Source organism: Nicotiana tabacum, chromosome 16 (assembly GCF_000715075.1).
Source record: "Nicotiana tabacum cultivar K326 chromosome 16, ASM71507v2, whole genome shotgun sequence".
Classification (NCBI taxonomy): Eukaryota; Viridiplantae; Streptophyta; class Magnoliopsida; order Solanales; family Solanaceae; genus Nicotiana; species Nicotiana tabacum.
The window spans coordinates 11,583,102-11,609,402 of NC_134095.1; the positions used below are offsets into that span (position 1 = coordinate 11,583,102).

The 26,301-nt window shown below is 38.6% G+C and overlaps 1 protein-coding gene across 1 annotated transcript; it reads right to left on the minus strand.

Annotated features, from left to right (window-relative positions):
- Window positions 1-23,702: 23,702 nt before the first annotated feature.
- Window positions 23,703-24,925, minus strand: LOC107799624 (sterol carrier protein 2). The gene is made up of 4 exons (XM_016622767.2): window positions 24,572-24,925; window positions 24,411-24,471; window positions 24,102-24,204; window positions 23,703-23,981 (listed from the first exon to the last, which is right to left on the minus strand). The coding sequence occupies exons 1-4, from the start codon at window positions 24,701-24,703 to the stop codon at window positions 23,900-23,902; spliced, it is 378 nt and encodes a 125-aa protein (XP_016478253.1). The 5' UTR covers window positions 24,704-24,925; the 3' UTR covers window positions 23,703-23,899.
- Window positions 24,926-26,301: the final 1,376 nt, after the last annotated feature.

Below are 26,301 nucleotides of genomic sequence, written 5' to 3' on the forward strand. Positions count from 1 at the left end.
CCAGAGAATTCAAGCAGTTAGTTTATTTAGAGGATACTGGCACATTACCATTACCAAACCAGATCGAAGGGACCAATACCGGAAATCATGTCTATTCCAGATGTCGACACTAGTGTTGAGGTAGAAGAGTTGGACGTCTACAAAATGAAAGAGGAGATGCTCAAGCTTAAGCAACAGATGGCCGAAATGTACTAAACCTGGTCCAAAGGGCAAGCACCGCCAGCTTACCCTGCTAACCCTGCTTTTACCTCACCATTAGCTCAGTCTCAGTATCATCCCGCCACCGATCCAGGTTTTCCCATTTATCAACACTACCATGGCACTACTTCTCATACGCCACAAGCTCCACCACCAAAGTCAATTACACACCCTCCTCCGCCAATCACCCCTATCTTTGTGGCATCTCCACCAGCCGCACTCCATAAATCCCCGAGCGAACCTGTGTGCCAAGCTCAGGACAACTAGTATTATCCCCCGGAGCTCACCTTCAAAGCACCCGAAGCCTATCCATATGATCCACATCCTGACCTACCGGAAAAAGCAAAAAAATCGGCCAGAAATCCTGAACAGGAAGAGATGTTCAGAAAAATGAAAAGCATAGAGCAATCCTTCAGGGATATGAGAGGTCTAGGAGATCAGGTAAGCGTGGCTTACAAAGATCTGTGTTTATTCCCGAATGTACAACTACCGGCAGGGTTCAAAATGCCCAAGTTTGACTTGTACAATGGACATGGCGATCCAGTGGCTCATCTGAGAGGTTTTTGTAGCAAGATGACGGGAGCGGGCAGAAGAGATGAATTATTGATGGCGTATTTCAGCCAAAGTTTGAGTGGATCAGCGCTAGAATGGTACACCAGGCAAGATCATAACAGGTGGTACACCTGGGACGATTTGGCCCAAGCATTCGCTTGTCACTTTCAATATAATCTTGAGATCATTCCAGACCGACTGTCCCTGACCAAACTGGAAAAGAAGCACAGTGAAAGTTTTAGAGAGTATGGGTTCCGGTGGAGGGAGCAAGCATCAAGGGTAGATCCTCCAGTGAAAGAGAGCAAGATGGTTGATTACTTTTTGCAGGCTCTGGAGCCAACTTACTTTGGTCATTTGGTGTCCGCAATTGGCAAATCTTTTAAGGAGGTTGTAAAAATAGGAGGCATGGTCGAGAAGGGGCTTAAGTCCAACAAAATCATGAGCTATTCAGCAATCAAGGCAACCACTCAGGCGATCCAAAGCTGCACTGGGGGTGTACTTAGGAAGAAGAAGAAACAAGATGTCACGACTGTTGAGTCCGGAGCCTGGTTCGGATCTAGAGGCCCGTCACCCTACTACAGCCACCTATGACCCTACCACTAAAATTAGCCCCATACTCCATATAGCCCTTCACAACCTTACTACCCACCGCCAGACCCCCATTTTTCCGTCCATCATGCACAAACCTATACCCAAACTCCGGCACACGCACAATGGCATGCGCCATCGCCACAAAATCCCTACCCAGCTCCACAAAATATATATCCACCCCCAAGGGTCTACAGAAATCCCCCCGGGACAGGTTTCCGACCAAACCCAACCCTCAAGAATGAGAGGCCACAGAAGCAAAAGACTTTCACTCTACTGGGGGAATCATATACCAGTCTTTTCCATAGGTTGAGGCAGTTGGGCATGCTGAATCCAATTGAGCCTAAAATGCCAAATCCCCCTAGAAATCTTGACCATTCGGTGAGTTGTGAGTATTGTTCAGGGGCCCCAGGGCACAATACAGAGAAATGTTGGAAGCTGAAAACAGCCGTGCAAGAGCTTATCGATACTCATCATATCGAGGTTCAAGTGCTAGAAGCACCAAATATTAATCAGAATCCATTGCCATCTCACCATGAGACACACATGATTGAGTTGATACACAAAGAGGGGGAGCCCATGAAGCCCTCACAAACGGTAATGATGATCTGTTCCAGCGAAACCAACTCAAGGGAAAAAGTAACCAGTGGGAAATCAGTGGCCCAGTTGAGAGGGGTAGATGATAAGCTAGTTGTGGTAGCCGAGAGAGGGTTGTCAAGCATTTTTGCAGTGAAACCAGAGAAAGCTAAAGTGGTAGTGCCAGGGGTTGCAAGTAAACATGTTGTGGTTGTGAAGGGTGCTCGCACAGAGCATGTCATTATAAAACAGGTAACTCAGCTTCCAGTGATCAACAACAAAGCTGCTACTTGGAATTATGAATGAGCGACGGTGATTTACAAAGGGAAAGAAGTCAAAGGAGAAGTGTGTGAAGCCCAAGGTCTAACTCGTTCGGGGAGGTGTTTTGCTCCCGTAGAGTTAAGAAGGGCCAATCCAATAGCAACAAAGAATCCAATTACCGAGGAAGAGGCGGAAGAATTTTTAAAGAAAATGAAGGCGCAAGATTACTCCATTGTGGAGCAGTTGAGGAAGACCCCGACATAGATCTCAATGTTATCCTTGTTGATCCATTTAGATGAGCATCGCCAGGTATTGATGAAAATTCTGAACGAAGCCCATGTTCCGGATAAGATCTCTATGAACCATCTGGAGAAAATAGCAAACAAGATCTTTGAGGTCAACAGGGTCACTTTTTCAGACGATGAGTTGCCCGTGGAGGGTACAGAACATAATAGGGCCCTCTATTTGACTGTGAAGTGTGAAGACTCGGTAGTCACTCGAGTACTAATTGATAATGGTTCCAGTGCCAATATCTATCCGTTGACCACCTTGAACAAACTGAAGGTCGATGGTGACAGAATTTACAAGAACAACACCAATGTTCGAGGGTTTGATGGTGGTGGTACAGACACAGTGGGTGACATCGTGCTTGAATTAACAATTGGTCCGGTCGAGTTCACCATGGAGTTTCAAGTGTTAGATGTGGCAGTGTCATATAATCTTCTGTTGGGGCGACCCTAGATCCACGCCACCAAAGCAGTGCCTTCTACATTACATCAGATGGTCAAATTCGAATGGGATAGGCAAGAGATTGTAGTACATGGGGAAGACAATACAAGCGCCGTAAGTGATGCCATCGTACCCTTCATAGAGACTGATGATGACAAGGGGCCGTGAGTTTACCAGGTTTTTGATACAGTTTTAGTGGACAAAGTTCCCGAGGGTGAAAGCATCCCACTTCCCAAAAATAGTAGCTGCAACTGTCATGGTAGCCTCGGAAATGTTGAAAAACGTGTTTGTGCCAGGTAAAGGTTTAGGGGCTGATCTTTAGGGTATTGTCCAACCGGTTTCTTTGCCCAAAAATCTGGATACCTTTGGTTTGGGTTTCAAGCCTACAGTGGCAGATATGAGACAGGCCCGCAAATTGAAGAAAAGAGTCTGGGTCCTTCCCAAGCCAATCCCGCGCCTATCCAGATCTTTTGTCAGGCCGAGCATAAAAAAACAATTGCTATCCAAAGTTACAGGGCCTTGGAATGGTGCAGATGGAGACTTAAATAAAGGCTTTGAAAGATTATTCACCTAAATCAACATGGTAGAAGCTGGGGAGGGGTCCAGCAAGACGGATGTGCAGTTTGTGGGGCCAAAGGCAAAAATCAACAATTGGATGACTACTCCTTTTCCCATTCGGAGGGAGTCTTGGTAGTTGGCTCTGATTTTCCTTCATGTTGTCTGGATTATTCCAGGGTTGTAGTCCAGATTTCTTTTATTTTGTTGTGTTCATCAAAGTGTGAAACCTTGTTATCCCGTAATTCAATAAAATAAAAAAGTTTCTTCTTCATTCCTTATTTTATTTTAATTTTGTTTTCTTCTTTTCTTTTTTTGTACAGTTCTCTTTATACTGGTCTTAATGACATGGCGTGCATAAGGAATTCTCAGCCCAGTCTTAAAAATCAATCTGATTCCAAAATGATAGTTCAAGAAGTAGATTGCGATTACGAATCAGCATATGATGACGAGGATGAAGCCTTCGAAGAAATTAGTAAGGAGTTAATTCACTTCGAAGAAAAAACCAAACCCAATTTGAATGACACAGAAGCCGTCAATTTAGGGGACACAGACAACGTCCAAGAGACTAAAATAAGTGTCCACCTCAAGCCAAAAATCCGGGAGGAGTTAATCAAAGCACTCATTGAGTACAAAGATGTTTTTGCGTGGTCATATGACGACATACACGGTTTAAGCACTGATTTAGTGGTCCACAAATTGCCCACTGATCCAGCGTTCCCACCCGTCAAGCAAAAGTTGAGGAAATTCAAAACTGATATGAGTGTGAAGATTAAAGAAGAAGTTACCAAGCAGTTGGATGCAAAGGTTATTCGGGTCACTCGATATCCTGTCTGGTTGGCTAATGTCGTGCATGTACCGAAGAAGGACGGCAAGATTAGAGTATGCGTCGATTACCGCAATCTCAACAAAGCAAGTCCGAAGGATAACTTCCCACTACCCAATATCCATATTTTGATCGATAATTGTGACAAGCGTGAGATCAGATCTTTTATGGATTGCTATGCTGGGTATCATCAGATTCTAATGGATGAAGAAGATGCAGAAAAGACAGCCTTCATCACGCCATAGGGAACTTATTGCTACCGAGTAATGCCATTTGGGTTGAAGAATGCTGGGGCAACTTATATGAGGGCGATGACTATTGTATTTCATGATATGATACATAAGGAGATTGAGGTATACGTAGATGATATGATCATAACATCAAAGCATCAGGCCGACCACGTCGAGGATTTGAGGAAATTCTTCCAGAGGCTTCGCAGGTACAACCTCAAGCTTAACCCTGCCAAGTGTGCATTTGGTGTTCCATCCGGAAAGCTGTTAGGATTCATAGTCAGTCGGCGAGGCATCGAGTTGGACCCATCAAAGATCAAAGCCATACAAGATTTGCCCCCTCCGAGGAACAAGACTGAAGTGATGAGTCTATTAGGAAGGCTGAACTACATCAGCAGGTTTATTGCTCAGCTCACGACAACTTGTGAGCCAATTTTCAAGTTGTTGAGGAAGGACGCTGCGATCAAGTGGACTGATGAGTGTCAAGAAGCGTTTGATAAGATAAAAGGTTACTTGACAAACCCACCTATGCTGGTTCCGCCAGAACCAGGGAGACATTTGATTCTTTACTTGACAGTCTTGGAAAATTTATTTGGTTGTGTACTGGAGCAGCATGACATCACCGACAGGAAAGAACAAGCCATCTATTATCTTAGCAAAAAGTTCACAGCTTATGAGGTTAAGTACACTCACCTGGAAAGGACATGTTGCGCCCTAACTTGGGTGGCACAGAAATTATAGCATTATTTGTCATCCTACACTACTTACCTCATTTCACGCTTGGATCCATTGAAGTATATCTTTCAAAAGCCTATGCCGACAGGAAGACTTGCAAAATGGCAGATTTTGCTCACATAGTTTGACATAATCTATGTGACTCGGATTGCGATGAAAGCCTAGGTATTGGCCGATCATTTGGCCGAGAACCCGGTCGATGAAGAGTATGAGCCACTGAGGGCTTATTTTCCTAATGAAGAGGTGATGCACATTGATGAACTAGAACAAGCCGAAAAACCAAGTTAGAAATTTTTCTTTGATGGGGCAGCTAACATGAAAGGAGTCGGAATAGGAGCTGTGCTAATTTCTGAAATAGGGCATCACTATCCTGTTATGGCTCAGCTTCATTTTTATTGTACCAACAATATGGCTGAGTACGAAGCATGCATTTTGGGTTTAAGGTTAGCTGCGGACATGGATGTCCAAGACGTCTTGGTCTTGGGAGACTCGGACCTCCTGGTGCATCAGATTCAGGGTGAATGGGAAACAAGGGATTTAAAGCTCATACGATATCGACAATGTTTTCACGATCTGAGTAAACGATTTCGATCAGTGGAGTTCAGACACATCCCAAGAGTTCATAATGAGGTCGCCGATGCTTTGGCCACTTTAGCATCGATGTTGCACCATCCGGACAAAGCTTATGTCGATCCTTTGCATATTCAAGTCCGAGATCAGCATGCTTATTGTAACATGATTGAAGAAGAACTGGATGGCGAACCATGGTTTCACGATATCAAGGAATACATCAGAATGGGTATATACCCAGTGCAAGCCACGGTGGATCAAAAGAGAACAATTCGACGGTTGGCAAGTGGATTTTTCTTGAGTGGAGGAGTTCTATATAAGAGAACACCAAACCTGGGACTGTTAAGATTCATAGACGCTAGACAGGCTATGACTGTCATGTCCGAAGTACATTCAAGAGTCTGCGGACCACATATGAGCGGATATGTGTTGGCAAAGAAAATTGTCCGAGCAGGCTATTATTGGCTCACCATGGAGCGAGATTGTATTGGTTTTGTGCGCAAATGTCATCAGTGCCAGATACACGGAGATCTGATTCATTCTCCACCATCGGAATTGCACACAATGTCAGCGCCATGGCCCTTCGTCGCTTGGGGCATGGATATCATTAGACCAATTGATCCAGCAGCATCCAACGGGCAAAGGTTCATTCTCGTAGCCATTGATTATTTCACCAAATGGGTTGAGGCCAAAACTTTCAAATCTGTGACCAAGAAAGCAGTGGTCAATTTTGTTCATTCCCATATCATCTGTAGATTTTGGATCCCAAAAGTGATCATCACGGATAATGGTGCTAATCTTAACAGCGGTTTGATGAAAGAAGTATGTCAGCAGTTCAAGATTACACACTGTAATTCCACCCCATATCATCCCAAAGCGAATGGAGCGGTCGAGGCGGCCAACAAGAACATAAAGAAGATACTGAGGAAGATGGTAGAAGGATCCAGACAATGGCATGAAAAATTACCATTTGCATTGTTGGGTTATTGCACTACTGTCCGTACTTCAGTAGGTGCAACTCCTTATTTGTTGGTATACGGAACTGAAGCAGTAATACCGGCGGAAGTTGAAATTCCATCCCTTCGGATTGTCGCTGAAGCTGAGATTGATGATGATGAGTGGGTCAAAATCCGTTTGGAGCAGTTGAACTTGATTGATGAAAAGAGATTGGCAGTTGTGTGCCATGTCCAACTGTATCAAAGGAGAATGGCAAGAGCCTACAACAAGAAGGTGCGCCCCAGAAAATTTGAAGTAGGGCAGCATGTGTTGAAACGAATCCTGCCACATCAGGCCAAAACAAAAGGCAAGTTCGCCCCAAATTGGCAAGGGCCATTCATTGTAACCAGAGTGTTGTCCAATGGCGCTCTGTGTTTAACAGATATCGAAGGGAAATGCGTCGACATAGGTATCAATTCTGACGCAGTTAAGAGATATTATGTATGATTTCTTTTGATGGTAATTGTTGTTTGTTTGTACTTGGCATTTATCGGAGAATGAAATAACGGAGGCAATTCCTTCTTCTATCCAAACATTTTAACCTTTGCTTCCCCTTTTGAGCCTTATTTATTCTTTCATACCCCTCTTTTGGAATCAGTAATGAAAATGAAAGAAAAAGAGAAGAGAAAATAATGATAATAAAGACAAAAGAAAAGTCACAAGAAAAACAAAGGAATTGGGAACTACGTTTGACCTGATTCCTCAAAGAAGGATACGTAGGTGCCTCACGGCTCGGTCATAGTGTAACAAAAAAAAATCCCCAAGCAAGAAAACTGGGGTGGAAGTTTGTGTTGGTAATTTTGGAAAGAAAGTTTGATTCCAAGAGTTGTAATGTTTTACCCATCAAAATTATTTTGAACCTTTTGATACCCCTTTTTTTTAGCCATACACAAAAGCCCATATTGATGTCCAAAAAGACCTCCCGATCAGTATCCGAGAAGTGCCAAGTCATGCAAACGGAAGTCAGGAGTAACACTTTGATCCCCAGCAGAGAAGAGGATCATGAGTTGGAAATGAATTGATAGCCGAAAGAATCCTTGGCAGAGAGAGTCATATCGGTAACACTCAAATCCCCAGCTGAAAAAATGAAATAAAATGAGAGAGTCTTATCGGTGAAAACCTCCACATGCACCATAAGGCGACGGGAGTTGAGAAAAATAAAATGAGAGTCTTATCGGTGAAAACCTTTACAGGCACCATAAGACAACGGGAGTTGAGAGGAATGAGAGATTCTTATTAGTGAAAACCCCTCGAAGGGCACTATAAGGCGACAAGACAAGATTGGCGGAAAGGAGCCGCATTTGGCAAAGAGTCGAGTGCTTGTTTATCCCCGGCTGGAGGAGGCCATCCGAAAGATTGACTGATACAAATAGATTGGGTTGATTAATCCGGAATGCACGACATGATCGTTGGGATCAGTTATATCATTCAGATAAGTTCTTTTCTTTCTTTTTTCCCAGCATTTGTTTAGAAAGACTTCTTCTTTTTCTATTTTTGAAATCATCATTTTTCATTTTCTTAGTCTAAAGACTTTATCTCCCCAACAGTTTGTTTTTGAAAAGGATTTTCAGAGCTTATTACCAGTTGCCAAGATGGTGCAAAAGCACAATGTGGATAGGACGGGCAAAAAATAATGCAATGGAACGAGAAAGACGTTCGTTGCAAGACCAAATGATGGATTGATCTAGGATTCCAGGGGAAGTTGGAGAAAAACAGAAAAACAACAGTGGAAAAATTGTGGATCAAACTCCAAGAGGATCCCCAGCAGATTTGCGAGATACAAGAACAACTCTGACAGATTATCGACCAAGTTCCGCGATGGTCAGACAACACAGAGCAGGGAGGGAAGGAAAAAGAAAAACCATTCCCAGCAGGAATATCATCCCTAGTAAATAATGTCATCCCCAGCATGTTTTGTAATAAAACACAAAGCATGGAAAGGAAAAAGGGAAAAACCATCCCCAGCAGAAGTGGCACGACTACTCATCATGTTTTAAACTAACAAATTTTTTTTTTGATTTGAAGCAGGGAAAGGAAATATTATTGACAACAGGAAGACATGGCCACAAAGAAGATTATCAAACTGGGGCAGAAAATTTTCTCGAAAATCAGATAGCCACTTGGGGAAGAGGGAAGATAACACAAGTTTTGGAGGAAGTGAAATCCCCAGCAGTATACGAGAGAAGGCGATACAAGTTTTAAAGAAAACAATCTTGGAAGAAGCAATATAACCCGAGTTTTAAGGGTAGTGGTCCGTGAATCAGTGCCATCCCCACCATTGTTAAAGGGAGGAAAGTAACTAGTCTTAAAGAAGGAAGATAATTCCCCAGCAGTGTTATTCCCAGCAGGTTTCAGAGAAGTGAAAACACCAGTCGGAAGGAAGTAATTCCAGTGGAAGGAAAGCGCCAGCTTTAAAGAAAGTGGTCTTTGAAGTAGGAAAATGACATATTTTTGAATAAAACACCAGTGTTATCTCCAGCATTTTTCGGAGGAATAAGACGCCAGTTTTGAGGGAAGCAGTTGAAAGAAGATGATTCAAGTTAGAAGGAAAATGGTTCGGGAGGCAGGAAGGAGCAACATCAATAAAATATATTTTTAAGAAATAGTCGAAGTCAGGAGCCCGCCTGGAGAATGGAGGTGTTGTATTTTAAGAAGTTGTTGAAGTCAGGAGCCCGCCTGGAGAATGGAGGTGTTATATTTTCTAGAAGTAGTCGAAATTAGGAGCCCGCCTGGAGAATGGAGGTGTTGTATTAATGGAGGTGTTGTATTTTTAAGAAGTTGTTGAAGTCAGGAGCCCGCCTGGAGAATGGAGGTGTTGTATTTTTAAGAAGTAGTTGAAGTCAGGAGCTCGCCTGGAGAATGGAGGTGTTGTATTTTTAAGAAGTAGTTGAAGTCAGGAGCCCGCCTGGAGAATGGAGTTGTTGTATTTTTAAGAAGTAGTTGAAGTCAGGAGCCCGCCTCGAGAATAGAGGTGTTATATTTTTAAGAATTTGTTGAAGTCAGGAGCCCGCCTGGAGAATGGAGGTGTTATATTTTTTAGAAGTAGTCGAAGTTAGGAGCCCGCCTGGAGAATGGAGGTGTTGTATTTTTAAGAAGTAGTCGAAGTTAGGAGCCCGCCTGGAGAATGGAGGTGTTGTATTTTTAAGAAGTAGTTGAAGTCAGGAGCCCGCCTGGAGAATGAAGGTGTTATATTTTTAAGAAGTTGTTGAAGTCAGGAGCCCGCCTGGAGAATGGAGGTGTTATATTTTTTAGAAGTAGTTGAAGTCAGGAGCCCGCCTGGAGAATGGAGGTGTTATATTTTTAAGAAGTAGTTGAAGTCAGGAGCCCGCCTGGAGAATGGAGGTGTTATGTTTTAAGAAATAGTTGAAGTTAGGAGCCCGCCTGGAGAATGGAAGTTGTTATATTTTCAAGTTGTAGTAGAAGTCAGGAGCCCGCCCGGAAAGCGAAGGGTTACGACAAAGATCCCCAACATAAGTTAAAGTTCAGAAGTAGGAAGGAAGGCAACATTAGTTAGAAGAAGGTGGTTCAAGCTTCGAAGGAAAAATAATTTGAAGCTCACAAAAAGGAAATAAGCAGTTCAAATTTGGCAATCAAAAGAAGACTACGAGTTAAGACAGATAGAAAGAAACGTCAGAGGAAACACCAATCACCAAGATGTCAAAGCAACAAGAGACACAAGAGCATGGCTGAAGATCTAGATAAGATTTTGTAATTCATAGACTATAGTTTAGTCTAGTTTCTTGTTTTCTTTTAGCATGGTGTAATAAGGAGGTCGAAAAGCAGTAGCAACAGCATGCAGCAGCAGTAACAGCAAAAGGCAGTCCCATGGTAGTCCCAGCTACCAAAAACTTCCTGAACTACATTAACCTGATTCCCTTCTAGCCAGGGATATGTAGGAAACCTTTGAAGCAAAGGTTCGGTTAAATCTTTTCAAAAATGCTTCACACGGAGTATTCCAACGAGCAAAAATCGCTCGTATCCGCTCACTTTATCTTTGCGCGAAAATCTTTTGTGTTTTCGGACAAAGAGGGGAAGCTGTGAGCACGTGATTTTTGCCTTATGAGAATTACTTCCAAAAAAAAAAATTCAAAATAAAATGGTTTGGTGTTATTTGTGATTTATTTGTATTTTTTGTATGTGCATGTTTATTTCTACTTTAATTAAGAAAAATACAAAAAAATATGTGTTGCATGTGCATTTAGGATTTAATTTTACAATTTAGGAATTAATTAAACAAACAAGTTTGTTTTACAAAATGAAAAATCACAAAAAAATAATTTACTTTGCATTTTAGCATTTAATGTCAAATTGTGTGATTTTATTTTTAATTGATATTCAACTGTGTGTGATAATTATTATTAAGGGTTGATTAGTATTTTGTAGGATAATTTTGGCTTTACAATTTATTTTAGAATTTTGGTTTTGGGAATTAAAAAAAGAAAATAGAAGAAAAAGAAGAAAACAAGAGAAAGTCGGACTGGGCCAGTTTGAATTAAATAGACAGGCCCAAACCAAAATAACCCCTTACAGCCTAGTCCAAATATCCTTTCGCCCGGACCAGTCCGTTTCAAAGACACCCAAACGGCATCGTTTTGGGGAAGCCCTGATCAGGGCCGTTGATCTCACTAGATCAACGGTCCAGATCACTCCGCCCTCACCCGTAACCCCATACCTGACCCGTTACCCGGATCGACCCCGACCCCAACACTAAATTAAACGACAACGTATTTAATTAGCTTCTTGATCCCAGGACGTTGGTCGTGCTTGATCCAACGGCCAGGATTAAAACACCCCCCCCCCCCCCCGTATATAGCCTTGATTCCTTACCCCCACGCCCCCTAAACCAAACCCCCCCCCTCACTCACCTCTTCGTCTTTGAGTTTCAGAGACCAAACATACCCCCCGCCTCTTGCCACCATGCACCACCCACCTGAAATCGCCTCACAGCGATTCCGGTGGTCCAATGACCCCCATCTTCACACCCCTGAACCACCACACCCTCCTCTTTCCAAATCTACCCTCCGTTGTCCTCGAATCATCACCGTCTGCTTTGAATATCAAATCGAAGAATCAGTCTAGAACCCTAGTTCGTCCAATGACCCCCAAATTAACACCCCTAGAACATCTAACCACCCCCAATCCAAATCCAGTACCTGTTTGCTTCGAATCATCCTCAAACTTCTCGAATCTTCATTCGAAGATTCGAGCAAAACCTGGACCTACCCCAATCCGCCCTGAACTCACACCCTGGCACCCCTTGACCTCCCTCATGCCCAAAACATGCTTGGTTCCGTTCGAATCAGACCAGAACCACTCGAACCCCAAATCAAACCCCCAAGAACTCTAGAAAGCCAGAGGTTGAAATCTGTCCCAGCTAAAGGATGATTTGGGGTCTAATCGACTTTAGTCGAAGTGTTCTCAGTTGAGAGAACTCGATTAAGGTCCGTTCGACCTCAAACAGTTCGAGTTTGAGTTCAAATCAGGGTCATCCAGGTCCCGAGTTCTTGAGGTATTTTCCCTTCATGTTTGTTCCAGTTTGTGTTTGTTTAGTCTGTTTACTTTAGTTTAGTTTTATTGGTTTTTCAATTTCTTTGGTTGATTGATTCTGCCCGTCTTCAATGACCCTTTATTTGGGCAAACTTTTCTGGTCATGGTAAATGAGTGTGATAAAACTATATAATCGATTTGAATGAGTGTCGTCGATTAGTTAAGTTTTATTATGAATCCCTGTTTCTACCAATATGATCACTTGTGCACATGTTCGATTCTTATTTGCTATTGATTGTGTGTTTTATAACTTATGCAATCGATTGAATAAGTGTCGTCGATTAGTCTGGTATGCTTGAATGTTGGATTAGCATGATAAAAGTCTAATTTGTGGTTCATTCTTGTCTGTTTCCTTCCTGCCTCGTTTGTGTTCTAAAATTTGTATTGAAATGAGCTCGTTGTTATATTTGAACTTAGAACTGAACCTGTTGGTATATTCAGTTCATTGAACTGGATTTATTGGTCATTTGTTATCCTGAGTTACTGCTGATTTGAATTGGTTATAACTATAGTACTTTAGTTGATCAGTTAAAAATCAGTTGTTAGGTTTGTAACTTAGAAAACAGATCGATTGAAGTTTAGGGCATGGCAGTAATACACAGGGGTTAATGGGGTATTTTAGGGATTGAAAAGTTCAGAAATTGGCTAGTTTAAGTGGGCTGACAGTAGGGTACTAAAATACCATTAAACTAATACAATTGTTTAGTGCTAATGGGGAACAAGACATAATGATGGGGGAAAGGTTTAAAGAAAATGGATTAAAAAATAGGTGCCCATACCTATTTGAATTTAAATAAAGAAAAGACAAGTGTAGTGGGGAACAAAACATATACTAGTGGAATTAAAAGAGATGAGGGCAGAATTAGTGGGAAAATTCTGCCCAAAGTGCTTTTGAAAGTTGAGGGGCAGAGTCAGTGTTTGGTTATAAATAGAGTCACTTAGGACAGATTGAGGGGGGAGTTTTTTACACGGGATTAATTCTGAAAAAATCTGGAGATAGACATTGAGAGGACCTTTTTTTGGGGGATGGGCAGTAAGGGTTGAGAATCAAAAACAAATAGAAAAAGTCCAAAGATTGGCACACACTGCCTGACTTTGAAAAAGATTGAGAAAACCTACTGTTGCATTAGTTTCCTGAAGTCAAATTAGAATTCCAGTTGATGAGTTGCCTGTTTCTAGCTTGATTTCTGATTGTGAGAGTCTCAAAGGTTCCCTGGTTGGTTTTCTAGTGACTTTGGGTTTATTCAGGCTGGTTTTGAGTCAGTTCTGGTAATTCTGTTGGGTTTTAAACACTTATGGATTTCTGGTTTATCGCTTGGGTCTGCTGTGTATGTCACTAGTTGTTGGTACCTGCTATTTGGTACTCGCAGTGTTTGTTTGAGGTTTTGCTGTGTTGTATTGCTACTGCTGTTGATCCTCTTCTCCTTCTTCTTGTCCTATTTTTCCAATCCAGGTACACTTTTCGAATCGCCTTGATGTAGCTCTTTGAAGTTGAAAAAATGGAAATATTCACAGATTTGTGTTCATTTGTAGGCTGCCTGTTGTTTACAATTGGATGAGTTGTTAGTTAATTATATCTAGTCGATATTGATTATGTGTTTAGTATTATGTGAATAGTGGATACACATGGATTGTAATTAAGAGCTACTGAACTGCTATGTTCCTGTTGACATGCTGTTAGTTTACAAATTTGAGCTGCTAGGTTGTCAGTTGCTTTACCAGAACAATTAGTACTAGATGAAGTTATTTGAACCCTTGATTCATTCTGCTATAAGGGATTCATGTCAAAGTGAGAAACTAGTTAGGGACAATAATTTAATTAGAAACGGAAGCATCAGAATGTTCGAATGTGCGCTAGTTTGATTTGGGACTACTTGAATTCATGGTCATCTAGCAACCGCTTTAGTATAGATAGTGCTCACTTTAGTATAGCTCTATTCTGTTGAAACGTCAAATTCAGAAACATGATTGGGGTTGAAAATGTATGATGGGTCATCGAGTTTGATTTCGAGTTAAACCTAACATCAGTAGGCATCAACAGTTTAGGCTAGTAATATCAGTAGGCATCATCAGTAACTTGTTTAAAATAAGCAGGCACCGTTAGCACTGACTAAACAAATTGGTCATGATAATTGGATATGAATAAGTAGTTAATTTGAACAAGCGTACCTCATAGTTTTATTACTATTTAATAAACACACTCTGGAGAGTTGGAGTAATTGTGGTGTGCAAATGCTTATCCCGCGATCTTCTCGGCCTGATCCTGTTCATTTAAACTAGGCTAGTCCTAGGCCCACTTTGGGCCACTGAAAATTCACGGTTGGCCTATCCGAATTTTATGTCTTGGGCTCTTTGGGCCCAAGACTGATATGACATGTTGGCACTTAAGGATGGACTGGGCTTTTAAATTAGGTAGTGGATTCACATTAAAAGGTTCGTCCTTTCGTTTGGATCCGGACTTGAACTATGAGGCCCAATTTTGTAATGTTAATTAATTAGGACTTTTTCTTTTTTTAGAGACAAATAAAGTAGAAAATTATAGATTGCTTTAGGTTTGCCCTTTTAAAATAAGAATGAGATGAGCCTCGCTGAATAAAAATACAAAATTGCGGGACCCTCAATAAATATTTGTTTTAAAATACTTAGACTTAGGGACGGGACGTTTAGCGAATTTCATGGCCTTCCCCAAAAGATAATAACGCGCAAGTCACTTCCGGCGCGCTTTAAATAATTTACTCTCTTAAACTCGGGTGCACATTTATGTGACCCAAATCCAAGTCTTAACAAAGTCGGAATGTGTCGCTAATTACGGGTACATTGATTGTGACGTGGTTCGAGATGCATTTCCATGACGTTGCAAATTCCTTTAAAAAATAATGAATGAGACGAGCCTCGACAAATAAAAATACACAAGCTGCGGGGCCCTCTATACGTGTTGGTAAAATTACTTAGACTTTGGGATGGACCGTTTAGCAAAATTTTGCGGCCCTACCCAAAATAATGATACGCTAGTCGCCTTAGGCGCGTACTTAATAACGTTATCTTCTTAAACTCGGGTGCGCATTTATGTGACCCAAATCCAAATCTCAACAGAGTTGAAATGTGTCAATAACCACGGGTGCATTGATATGACGTGGTTCGAGATGTATTTTCACGATGTTGCAATTCTCGGTAAAAATGATAATAATAAAAGTGGTACACATTTAAAATTTGCATACAGGTTCAACATGTATTAAAATCAGATAAATAAGCCGAATATGACAGTTGAGCGACCGTGCTAGAACCACGGAACTGGGGAATGCCTAACACCTTCTCCCGGGTTAACAGAATTCCTTACTCGGATTTCTGATTCGCGGACTGTTATATAGAGTCAATCTTTTCCTCGATTCGGGATCCAACCGGTGACTTGGGACACCATAAATCTCCAAGTGGCGACTCTGAATTAAATAATAAATCCCGTTTCGATTGTCCTTTAATTAGAAAAACTCCCTTTACGCCCCTTCACGGGGGGTGTAGGTAAAAAGGAGGTGTGACAAGGAGCTGAGATATTCACCAAATATGGTAAGTATACTGACCTTTTAATCTTTTTTTTCTTCTTTTAAATTAGAGAAATTTATTCAATAATTGTAAGAACTCACGGGACGGTTATCGGAAGCCGTGAGTTCGAGTTGTTCAACTTGTAGTGGACTGTTTTGTGGGTTGTTTTATATTTCTATTGGGTTGTCTCTTTTGCTTCTGTTTTTGTGGAGTTTTGGAGGAGTAAGGGTGTGGAAAAATAATACATAACGGCAGGGGGGCTGGCTGGTCGTCGTCGTTATATTTTTGGGTTGTTTGACACTACTATGGTTGTCGTTTTGTGTATGGAGTAATAGGGGTATGTTGGGCTATTTCGTGGTATTTTGTGATGGATATAAGGTTGAAAAATAATGTATATATGTTGTTATTATTGTGTTCTTGCGTTGTTGGTGTTATGTCGAATTAGGGAAAAGTAAAGATTATATGGGAGATGTTGCCCGTTTTGTTACAAAATAAGCTTGTCGTTCGTTGTGTGATAGTTGTACCTTCCATAACTTAATGATAGTATTGTTATCATTGTTATAGATTAAGGTGAAACAAGAGGAGTTTAACGTGGCTATTGGACATATTGTGATAAGGTATGTTAAGGCTAAACCTTTCTTTCATTTTGTCATGATCCAATAACTACATGTGTTTGATAACGAGACATAAAGAGAAGTTCATATTCTTGAATTTATGTACATTGGCCTAGTCTCATAAGTTACAGCATTCTCCCTTATCGGGAATTCATATTCAGTTTAGTTTTGTCTTCTTTCAGCCAAGAGAGCAGAGAGTCTATATATATACAGTATTATAGTATTTTCACCACCATCGAGCTATAATCGATGGGCAGGTCCCTATTGGGCAACCTCTGATTAGATGGTAAGTTATATACCGAGCCTACTGTGGCCGAGCGCCTAAGAGCAAGCCTAGAATGGCCGAGATATATAGCCTAGTATGCCGAGCGCCTACGAGCGAGCGTACTACGGCAGAGCAGATACATATACCGAGCTTTATAAGGTCGAACAGCTATTTTACTTACTATATTGAGAGAGTTGAGTCAGTATCAGCAGGTAAGCATATTTTCAGATTATATTTGACTTCCAGTTACCTTTAGTTATTATATTATCAGTTCAATTTTAACTTTCAATTATTCTATTGCCTTACATACTCTGTACATTATTTTGTACTGACATCTCTTTTGCTGGGGACACTGCATTTCATGTATGCATGTCCTCATTGACAATTGGACAGACCCTCCCAGTAGGCAGAGTCAAATATCATCTTGGTTAGTAAGCTCCACTTCCTCGGAGTTACCAGGTCTAGACCTTGGAGTCCATTTATATATACAGGTTTGATAGGTAAGTCGAGGCTCTGTCCGGATCATGGTACAATTCAGTTATCTCTAGAGGCTTATAGACGAGTCTTGTATATTCTTATATCAGTAGATATTCATGGCGGCTTAATCGGTCGGCATAGTTATATATATCAGTTTTTGGATATGTTTACCCCACAAATAAGAGAGACATTATTTTCAAACAATACAGAATATGGCCTCATCGGCCTAAGTTGAGGGTTACCCCTCCAGAGTTCATAGTTATAGAGTGGTACGCTCGGGCCGAGTACGGAACCGGGTGCCAGCCACGCCTCTTCAAGTTTAGGGCATGACAGGTGTATGTCCTGAATCGAATTCGGAGGTCCTTATCTTGATTTATCGCAATTTGTTGAAAATTAGAAGTTTAAAGGTTTAACAAAATTCAAGTTTGACTTTGTTGCTATCGGATCCGGATTCTGGTTCCGGAACTTGGTATAAGTTCATTACTGGATTTATGACTTGTCTATAAAATTTGGTACAAAAAAATTCGTTTGACGTGATTCGAACGTCTGGTTGTTAAAATGAAAGTTCTTAAGTTTCATTGAAAATTTCATTTGTTTTGGTTTCCGGTTTGTAGTTCTAGGTGTTGTTTTGGTATTTTGATCGCGTGAACGAGTTCATATAAATTTTTTGAAATTGTGTGCATGTTTGGTTTAGAGCTCCGAGAGCTCAGGTGAGTTCTGGATAGGCTTCGGAGTGGTTTGGACTTAAGAAAAATAGTTGGTAAAAATCTAGTTCTGGTGCAACCTCTAATCTTGCAATTACAAGGTTAATGTTTGCATTTGCGAACATTCATTTCCTCTATCAAGTTCGCATTTGGGGAGAGTGGTTCGCATTTGTGAAGGGGTACTGGGGGAGAGTGGTTCGCATTTGCGATCAGACGGCCGCAATTGCAAAAGTCCAAGTTCGCAATTGCGAACAAAACCATCGCATTTGCGATGGCAGCAAAGATGGGGAATCTTCGCATTTGCAAAGGCTTTATTGCATTTGCGGGGTTCACAATTGCGAACCCCAGGTCACAATTGCGATATCTGCGGCTGGACAAAAGAAGGGAAATACGAGATTTTAGCTCATTCTTTCAAATTCTCAATCCTAAGCACCCTAGAGGCGATTTTCCCAAGAACCTTTCTTTCTAAATTCATTGGTAAGTGACCTTAATCTACTTTCTCTCAATTACCCGTTACATTTCACAAGTTTTCAACATTAAATCTAGGATTTTCATGGTAGATATTAAAGATTTGGGAAGAATAGGGAGTTTTTTTTTTGCAAATTTGAGATTTAGTCCTAAATTTGGGGTCGAATTTCTAAACAAATTACATAATCGGGCTCGAGGGTGAATGGGTAAATGAGTTTTGGCCCGAATCTCGAGTTCTGACCAAGCGAGCCCGGGATTTTCTTTTGTTGACTTTTTGAAAAAAGTGTTATCGTAATTGATTTCCCAAATATTATTTGATGTTATTAAGTCGATTTTGGTTAGATTCGGCTAGTTTGGAGACGAATTCTAGAGGAAAAACCCTGGTTGATTGTGGAGTGAGGTAAGTGTTGAGTTTAACCTTGATTTGAGGGAATTAGGAACTCTTGAGCTATGTGCTATGTGCTATGTGAAATTCATGTGTTGCGGTGTATATGCAAGGTGACAAGTGTATGTATTCCGCTAAAATACTTGTTTCCCTGTTTTTCCGCATTTCATTAAATATTTCATTTCATGCCTTAACTGTTACATGCTTTAAATGCTTCCCATGCCTCTATTTGTTAATTGTCAATTATTATTCTCATGTTAAAAATGTTAGATTTTCCCAAGCTTCCATGATTTACTGCTACCTGTCTTAGTTGACTTACTTGTACCCTTTAGTTGATATTTATTTGATTTGTCTTACCGTTTAGTATTAATCACAATGAATTCGTAATTTGAGATGAGATTTCCTTTCTGGTTCTGTTTCATATCCATTAATCATACAGGATACTTGTGATTTGAGTTGTTAAATTGATTGCACTTACTGAATTGTCCATACTGTACGGTGGGATCGGGTTATGCGCCGCAACAGATGAAATAAGGATGGATTGATATTGCGAAATAAGGGTGAATTTATATTGACACGGTGGGATCGGGTTGCGCCACAACAGGTAAAACAAGAGTGGATTGATGTGGCGAAATAAAGGTGAGTTATGATATTGATTCTGATTATATAGTGGGATCGGGTTGCACACCGCAATATATTTTTACTTATTACTGTTGATATTATTATGGTGGAATAAGGAAGAATTGTATTGTACGGTAGGATCGGATTGCGCGCCGCAATAGTTTATGTGATTTACATTCCTTGTTGTGTGTGGACTTTGGTACTTTCATACGAGACTCTAAAGATTGGTATTTCTGGCATTTACTGGTTTTTCTTCATAGATTGAGTTACTTTCATGTGTTAACTGCTTTAATTCGTTTCTGTATTTTTTTCTTTTCTGTCATTATTATATACTGCATACAGGTTATTGTAAGTGATTGCCTTAACCTCGTCACTACTTCGTTGAGGTTAGATTCGTCACTTATAGAGTACATGGGGTCGGTTGTACTTATATTACATTCTGCACTTTTTGTGAAGATTTTAGAGTCGATCCCAGCAGCGGTCCATAGATTGCTTGAGCCGGCTATTGAGTGGAGACTTGAGGTATAGCTGCTCGGCATCCATAGCCCCTAGAGTCCCGTTCTTCTTTATCTTAGTGGTGTACTTTCCCTCAGACAACTTTACTTTTATATAGACCTTTATTTCTGCTATTCTAGTAGCTCGTGCACTTGTAACACCAGATTCGGGGTTGTATTAGTTATTTCAGTTGTTATGGTTTTTTCGCACGTTACCTCAGATTTATTTCAGTTATTTTGGCTTTTTTATTATTATTTGATCTGAACTGTCAAAAATAGATAAACTATTCTAACGTTGGCTTGCTTAGCAAGTGAAATGTTAGGCGCCACCACGATCCCGATTGTAAAATTTTCGGATCGTGACAGCTCCCGCTCCATACCCGCATAAGCTTAAACCCGCCCCGCCCTGCATCCACTCCACTACATTGCCATTCCTACCTCCAAGCCTCGGATTCATTTCATTTATTCTCTTGTATACTTGCTGGAGAAATGTGTCTTTGCATTATCTTGGCCCTATACAAGAATCCATATGAAATAGAAAAAATAAAGTTAGCCACGTGCTTGCAATGTCTTTAATTGATTTTTACAATAATATACTGTTCTTCCATTTCTTTATAGGTGATCATAAAAATATATGTGTATTTTTTAGATAATACATAATGATCTATGATATTACCAGAATCTTTCATTTTATAAAGGAATGATTTTGATAATAACTTATTAGCAATCAACCTAAATTTACTTAGGTGATCATAAATAATACATAAGCGATTTCTATGTAACACACGTTCTATGTACATAGATAATTTCTAGATAACACATAAGCCATCTATGATTTCACTAGGATCTTCCACTTTATAAAAAAAGGGTAATTTTAGAGAGCTCCCCTCACGTTTGCTCTATCACATTGAACTCCCTCGTGGTTTTGGATATTACGCTTATTTTCCTTATTTTGATTTTTTTAACAATTCTTTTTACCTAATAATTTTAATGTAGATAAATGACATTATGACAAATCTACTCTTTTTAAGATAGTATGTTATTTAATTAATACTGTGATCATTTTTAAAGTTCCTTTAGGAGTAATTGCCAATATTTAAGATGAGCAAAGCCGATTGATTCTTCACGCACAAAGTAAAGTATTTCATTATTTTGAATAGAATTTTCTTTTTTTTTTCTTCTTTTGTTACTCTTTTGAAAGTTCCAAACCCGATACTTCACTAGCACTATTGCTCCGTTTCATTTAAATTACAAAAGAAACGATATGATTTCATTGAACATCAAGTGAAGAACTCAAATCCATTTTAATGGAAACAAGATTTGCTTAAAGAAAAAGGATTCTTAATGAAATCTATGCAAGCTCCTGATAAGTATCTTCATATGCAGTTCTCCATCACATTCTTTTCTTTCTTCCCATTAAACCATCGCCAAAAACTAATTACAACATACTCTCTAATTAAAGGAGACAACTACGGCTCTATGTTGAACTAGCAGGAATAAATGCTAATGAGTTTCGATCACTGTCAAACTTCTCTACTAGGAAGTTGTACACTAAAATGAGAGGTATTTTTCCTAAAGTTTCATGAAGGAAGTTAGTGTGTAATAACTTAAGGAGCTTCCAAATGGATATTCATATTAAGAGCCCGTTTGGACAAAAGAAATTTTTCACTTTTTTCCGAAATTAGTGTTTAGCCATAAAATTTTCAATTTTCACTTGAAGATGAATTTGGAATTTTTCGAAAATTTGAAAAACTCCAAAAAGCTATTTTCCAAAATTTTACTCAGATCACTCACAAAAATTCAAAAACAACCCAAAATTATGTTCATGTCCAAACACAACTCTAATTTTCAAATACCATTTTCACTTGAAAAAAAAATTCACTTTTTTTTTGTTGAAATTTTACAATTCTTATGTCCAAACGCCCATTAAAGCGCGTGGCATATGTAAAATTGCTTACTAGAGATAGATTAATAAAATGGGGAATGGAGGTTCCGTTGGCTTGTCCACTCTGTAATGGGAACGAAAGTATTTCACACTTGTTCTTTCAATGTAACGTCTTCCCATATCTGGAAAAAGGTCCTAGCTTGGCAAGGGACAAGCAGAATGGTAATGTATTGGCAAGAGGAACTAAAGTGGGCTGAAGTTTATGCAAGAGGAAGAAGAGCCGAGGTAGAGATATACAGCATGGCACTTGTAGTGGTGTGTACTAGATTTGGAAAGAAAGAAACCAATGGGTATACCGAGGTACGCAATCAGATTCGAAGCATATTATGAAACAAATTATCCAAGAGGTATGTTGTAGAGGAACAATGCATAAAAGATTAGCTAGGAAACTTGATAAGTTAAATTTATATCCTTAACTTTGTGGTTGTAGTAGTTGAAGATATTGTCATTTCGCGGAAAAAAAAATAATTCTAGGATTAGGTCTTGGTTTTCGTGCAAATTTTTCTCTGTTGAGGTGCAAGTAATATTAGGAAAATTCAAAATGTGTTAACATAATTAATTAATAGTAGTATATTAAAAAGGGCAAATTAGTCAGATCATAATTTTTTCCTTTATAAAAAAAATAGTATATTAAAAGAATTGTTACAAAAAAATCAAAATACGGGAGGTAAGTGTAATATCCAAAACCATAAGGGAGGTTAGTGTGATAGAACAAAATGTAAAGGGAGGTCTCTGAAATTATCCCTATAAAAAATGATCCTGGTAAATAATTAATAAGCAATCAATAGGAGATCACTTACGCGACCATAAATAAATACATGGGTGATCTCTAGATAATATATAGGCGATTTAGATTTCACCAGGATCTCCCACTTTATAAAAAATAATCCTGGTAATAACTAATAAGTGATCAATCGGAGATCACTTAGGCGATCCACTAAACCAGATTACATAAAATCAGAAGTACTCCAATCTTTCCCGTTTTTACCTAACCAGAAAATAAAATCTACTAATCAAATGTAGATTCAACAAAACGTCAACTATGAATCACCCATGTTATAAGTATGAATATCCAAGTATATAATTTACATGTAGCAAGTTTTGAAGAAATTTTGCTTGACAGTTGCCGCAACAATTGAGAATTGGTTCATCCACTTGTGCAGACTAGAAGATTTGGGGAACTAAAATCATTACAATCAAATTGTTGAACTTAATAACCAAACTCAAAAAGAGTAAAGATCACTAAAACGGCAAAGTGAAAACGGGAAAGAAGAAGTAACCAACATGCAATATGTGCTTCTAGTTGCTAATTATGCATGAAATTATTGATTGTGAAATCAAGCATGACATTGTTGCTTGTTCAGTTCTTTATTAGTTTTCACTAAGACATGCAAGATTCTCTATTTCCACCCTCAGTAGTCGAGGTTGAATCCCTTAGTTTGATATATCTCCTCTAAGTTAATCCAACTAAATATGGCCTTCCTTCTATTGGTCTTTATACAATGCCATTTAACTACTTCACCCAACAGAAAAGATCCATATGTCACTGTCAACTGCAAGCTATTTATAATAGAAACAAAAAGAAACAGAATGCTACAGCAGATGCAATGTTCAACAAAATAAACTCAAATTCCAGCAAGGTAATCAAGATTAACCAACATCAACATGTATTTTAGCATCACTAGGCCAACTATATGAAGACATAACCATAAAACAGATAATTAAGATTTTGGATCAGTATAACTAAAATGATAGACATAACCATAAAACAGAATCATTTATGTAAAATATAAGCTCAATGTGAATTGATAAGACACAATAATCAGTCTCTGTAAAATGTGAACATTAAATTTCAGTTCCTTGATGGAAAGCCCAGTAATACATCATAAAAGGGACACAGAATTATACCCTAAGAACAGACAAATAAAATTCAAATCCTCCATAATTTTCTTATCATATGAGTTGATTTTTGGTGACACAAAATATTAAAGAACAGTCCCTACTGACATTTTTGTAGTAGCTTTGTTCACATTTTTGAAGGCTTTGGGAAAATGTCAGGTGTGAATTTCTGTGCTGCACTTATGCTGCCCTTAATTTTCATTGCACCCCTGCATCAAAATCCATTCGAAAATCACAAATTATCAAAAAGCTCGAAACTTTAAAAGATCAAAAAGTTGCAAACAAATAAAATAAAAAGCTGAAAAGGATAAATAGAAGGATAATAATACCTCATAAAAGCAATTTGGGGATTCATTTTTCCAGTGGCAATCTTCACAAAATCATCATCCTTAAATGAAAAGGTTGCATCGGGTTTCCCACCCTCGTATGGCCCTAAATTCCCAATTAAACAAATACCCAAATTCAATTTCGGATCCATACAATTTAAAGCGATCAGTAACAGGAAGCAAACAATTTCATTCTCAATTTCTATATTAATTGGAATCGACTATATAAATCCTCTACAACTATTTCTATTTATTCGGATTCATTTCATTTAAATACTCGATAATGGAAAGGAAGAAGAAAAAAAGCCCAACCTTCCTTTGTTTCTCCTTTCTTCAGATCAACAACATACACCTTCTCATTGAATCCAATTTTCTGCAGATCAAAAATTAAAAAAAAAAACATAAAATTAAGGAATATAAAAGAATTTATACATATACAGGAATGTAAAATTAGGGGAAAAGGGGGATTTTACCTTTGGGGCGATGTTGATTTGGTAAACGAGGCCAATTTTTTTTATGAGTGCCTTGCCAGCATCAGTAGTGAGATGAAGTTTCATTTGCTCAAATATAGCATCGGATTTCAACTGAGTGGAAGTGTCCGCCATAGCTACTGCTACTATTTGCAACAAATAAGTTCAAGATCAAAATACAAGAATTTTATGGCTTAGGGAAAGAGAAATATATAGAGGAGATCATTAATGGGCATTAAAATGGCAGCTGCAATTTTGGAATTTGGCGGAAAAGATAAAAATAAATATTGCAGTTTTGGTTAGCAAACGAAGAGGAGATGGCAAAGGGGTGCATGATTAGTCATGGTGTGGACACGCAATTCAATGTGCGAGATTAGGATGACGTACTTGCAAAGAATTAGGGCTTTACGCGCTTGTAGTTTCAAACTTTTATTTACTCGCTCTTTCGTGAAGCCAAGTGTGATGAGAAAGGAAATTCTCCGCGTTGGGACCCGCGAGTTATTATTTACATGAGGTACCTGCGGCTGGGACGGATAATGAACGAGCCCCAAATTTTTCCTTTTCAAGAAAAATTAATATTAGTACCCTGCACGGACACTAATTAGTAATATGTCAAATATTTAAGTTATTTGGATTGTACCTAAATAATCTTAAAAGTTACATTTTTTTAGTAAATATAGATAATCATTGGATATTAACTATATGAAAAAAAATTAACCATTTCTTCTATTTTCTTTTTTTGATACCATTCTTGCCGGTGTCATTGGATACTAAAAATAGTCAGGAAACATAATAATAACTCATATTTATAGCAAAACAATCAAATGTTGAGATAATGAATTGACTCTTTGGATAAGACTTAACTCTTTTACTACTACTTGAACTATTATTTGGTGTGTTGATATCTCTTAAAAATATTTCTTTCTTAAAATTTTAGTTTCTAAAACATTATTTTTCAATAATAATTATTTTTGTAATAATATAATGAAAATATTATTCTTAATTCAAAATTTATTTTAATTGGCTATCTAAAAATATAAAAAATTCTTTAGCTAGTGAATTTTTTTTTATTCCATTTTGATATTTGACATTAACCATGTTAAATATCTGAGTTATTTGAATTATATATAAATAACCTTAACATTTAAACCTTATAAGTAATTATAGATAATCGTCAGATATTAATTAAGAAACACTACATGAAAAAAGACTAACATTTTCTCAATTCTCGTAGTGATAATTTTATTTTTGCACTATTCTCATAAGTGTCATTGGAACTTAAAAATAGCCACGAAGTGAAATAATAACTCATATTTATGACAAAGCACAAAGGTTGACACGATATAAACGCTTCTTTGATTAGGACGTGACTCTTATACTATGACTTGAATTCTTATTTGGTATGATTTTACCCCTAAAAACAGCCACAAAGTGAAATAATAACTCATATTTATGGAAAAGCACAAAGGTAGATTTTAATATCTAAAACTTTATATATATTATAATAATGATTATCTTTATAATGATGCAAGTGAAGATATTATCCTTAATCGAAAATTCACTTTATCGGCTATCTTAAATAATTTTTTGGCCGGATTTATTTCAATATGACTCCACTTTAAGTTTATCGATATCTCTAACCCTAAAATTTGAATTTTTAATACCCTATATATACAAAAATTTTATTCTTTGAATCATTAAATGTTAAATTGGTTGATTATTATTATAAAATA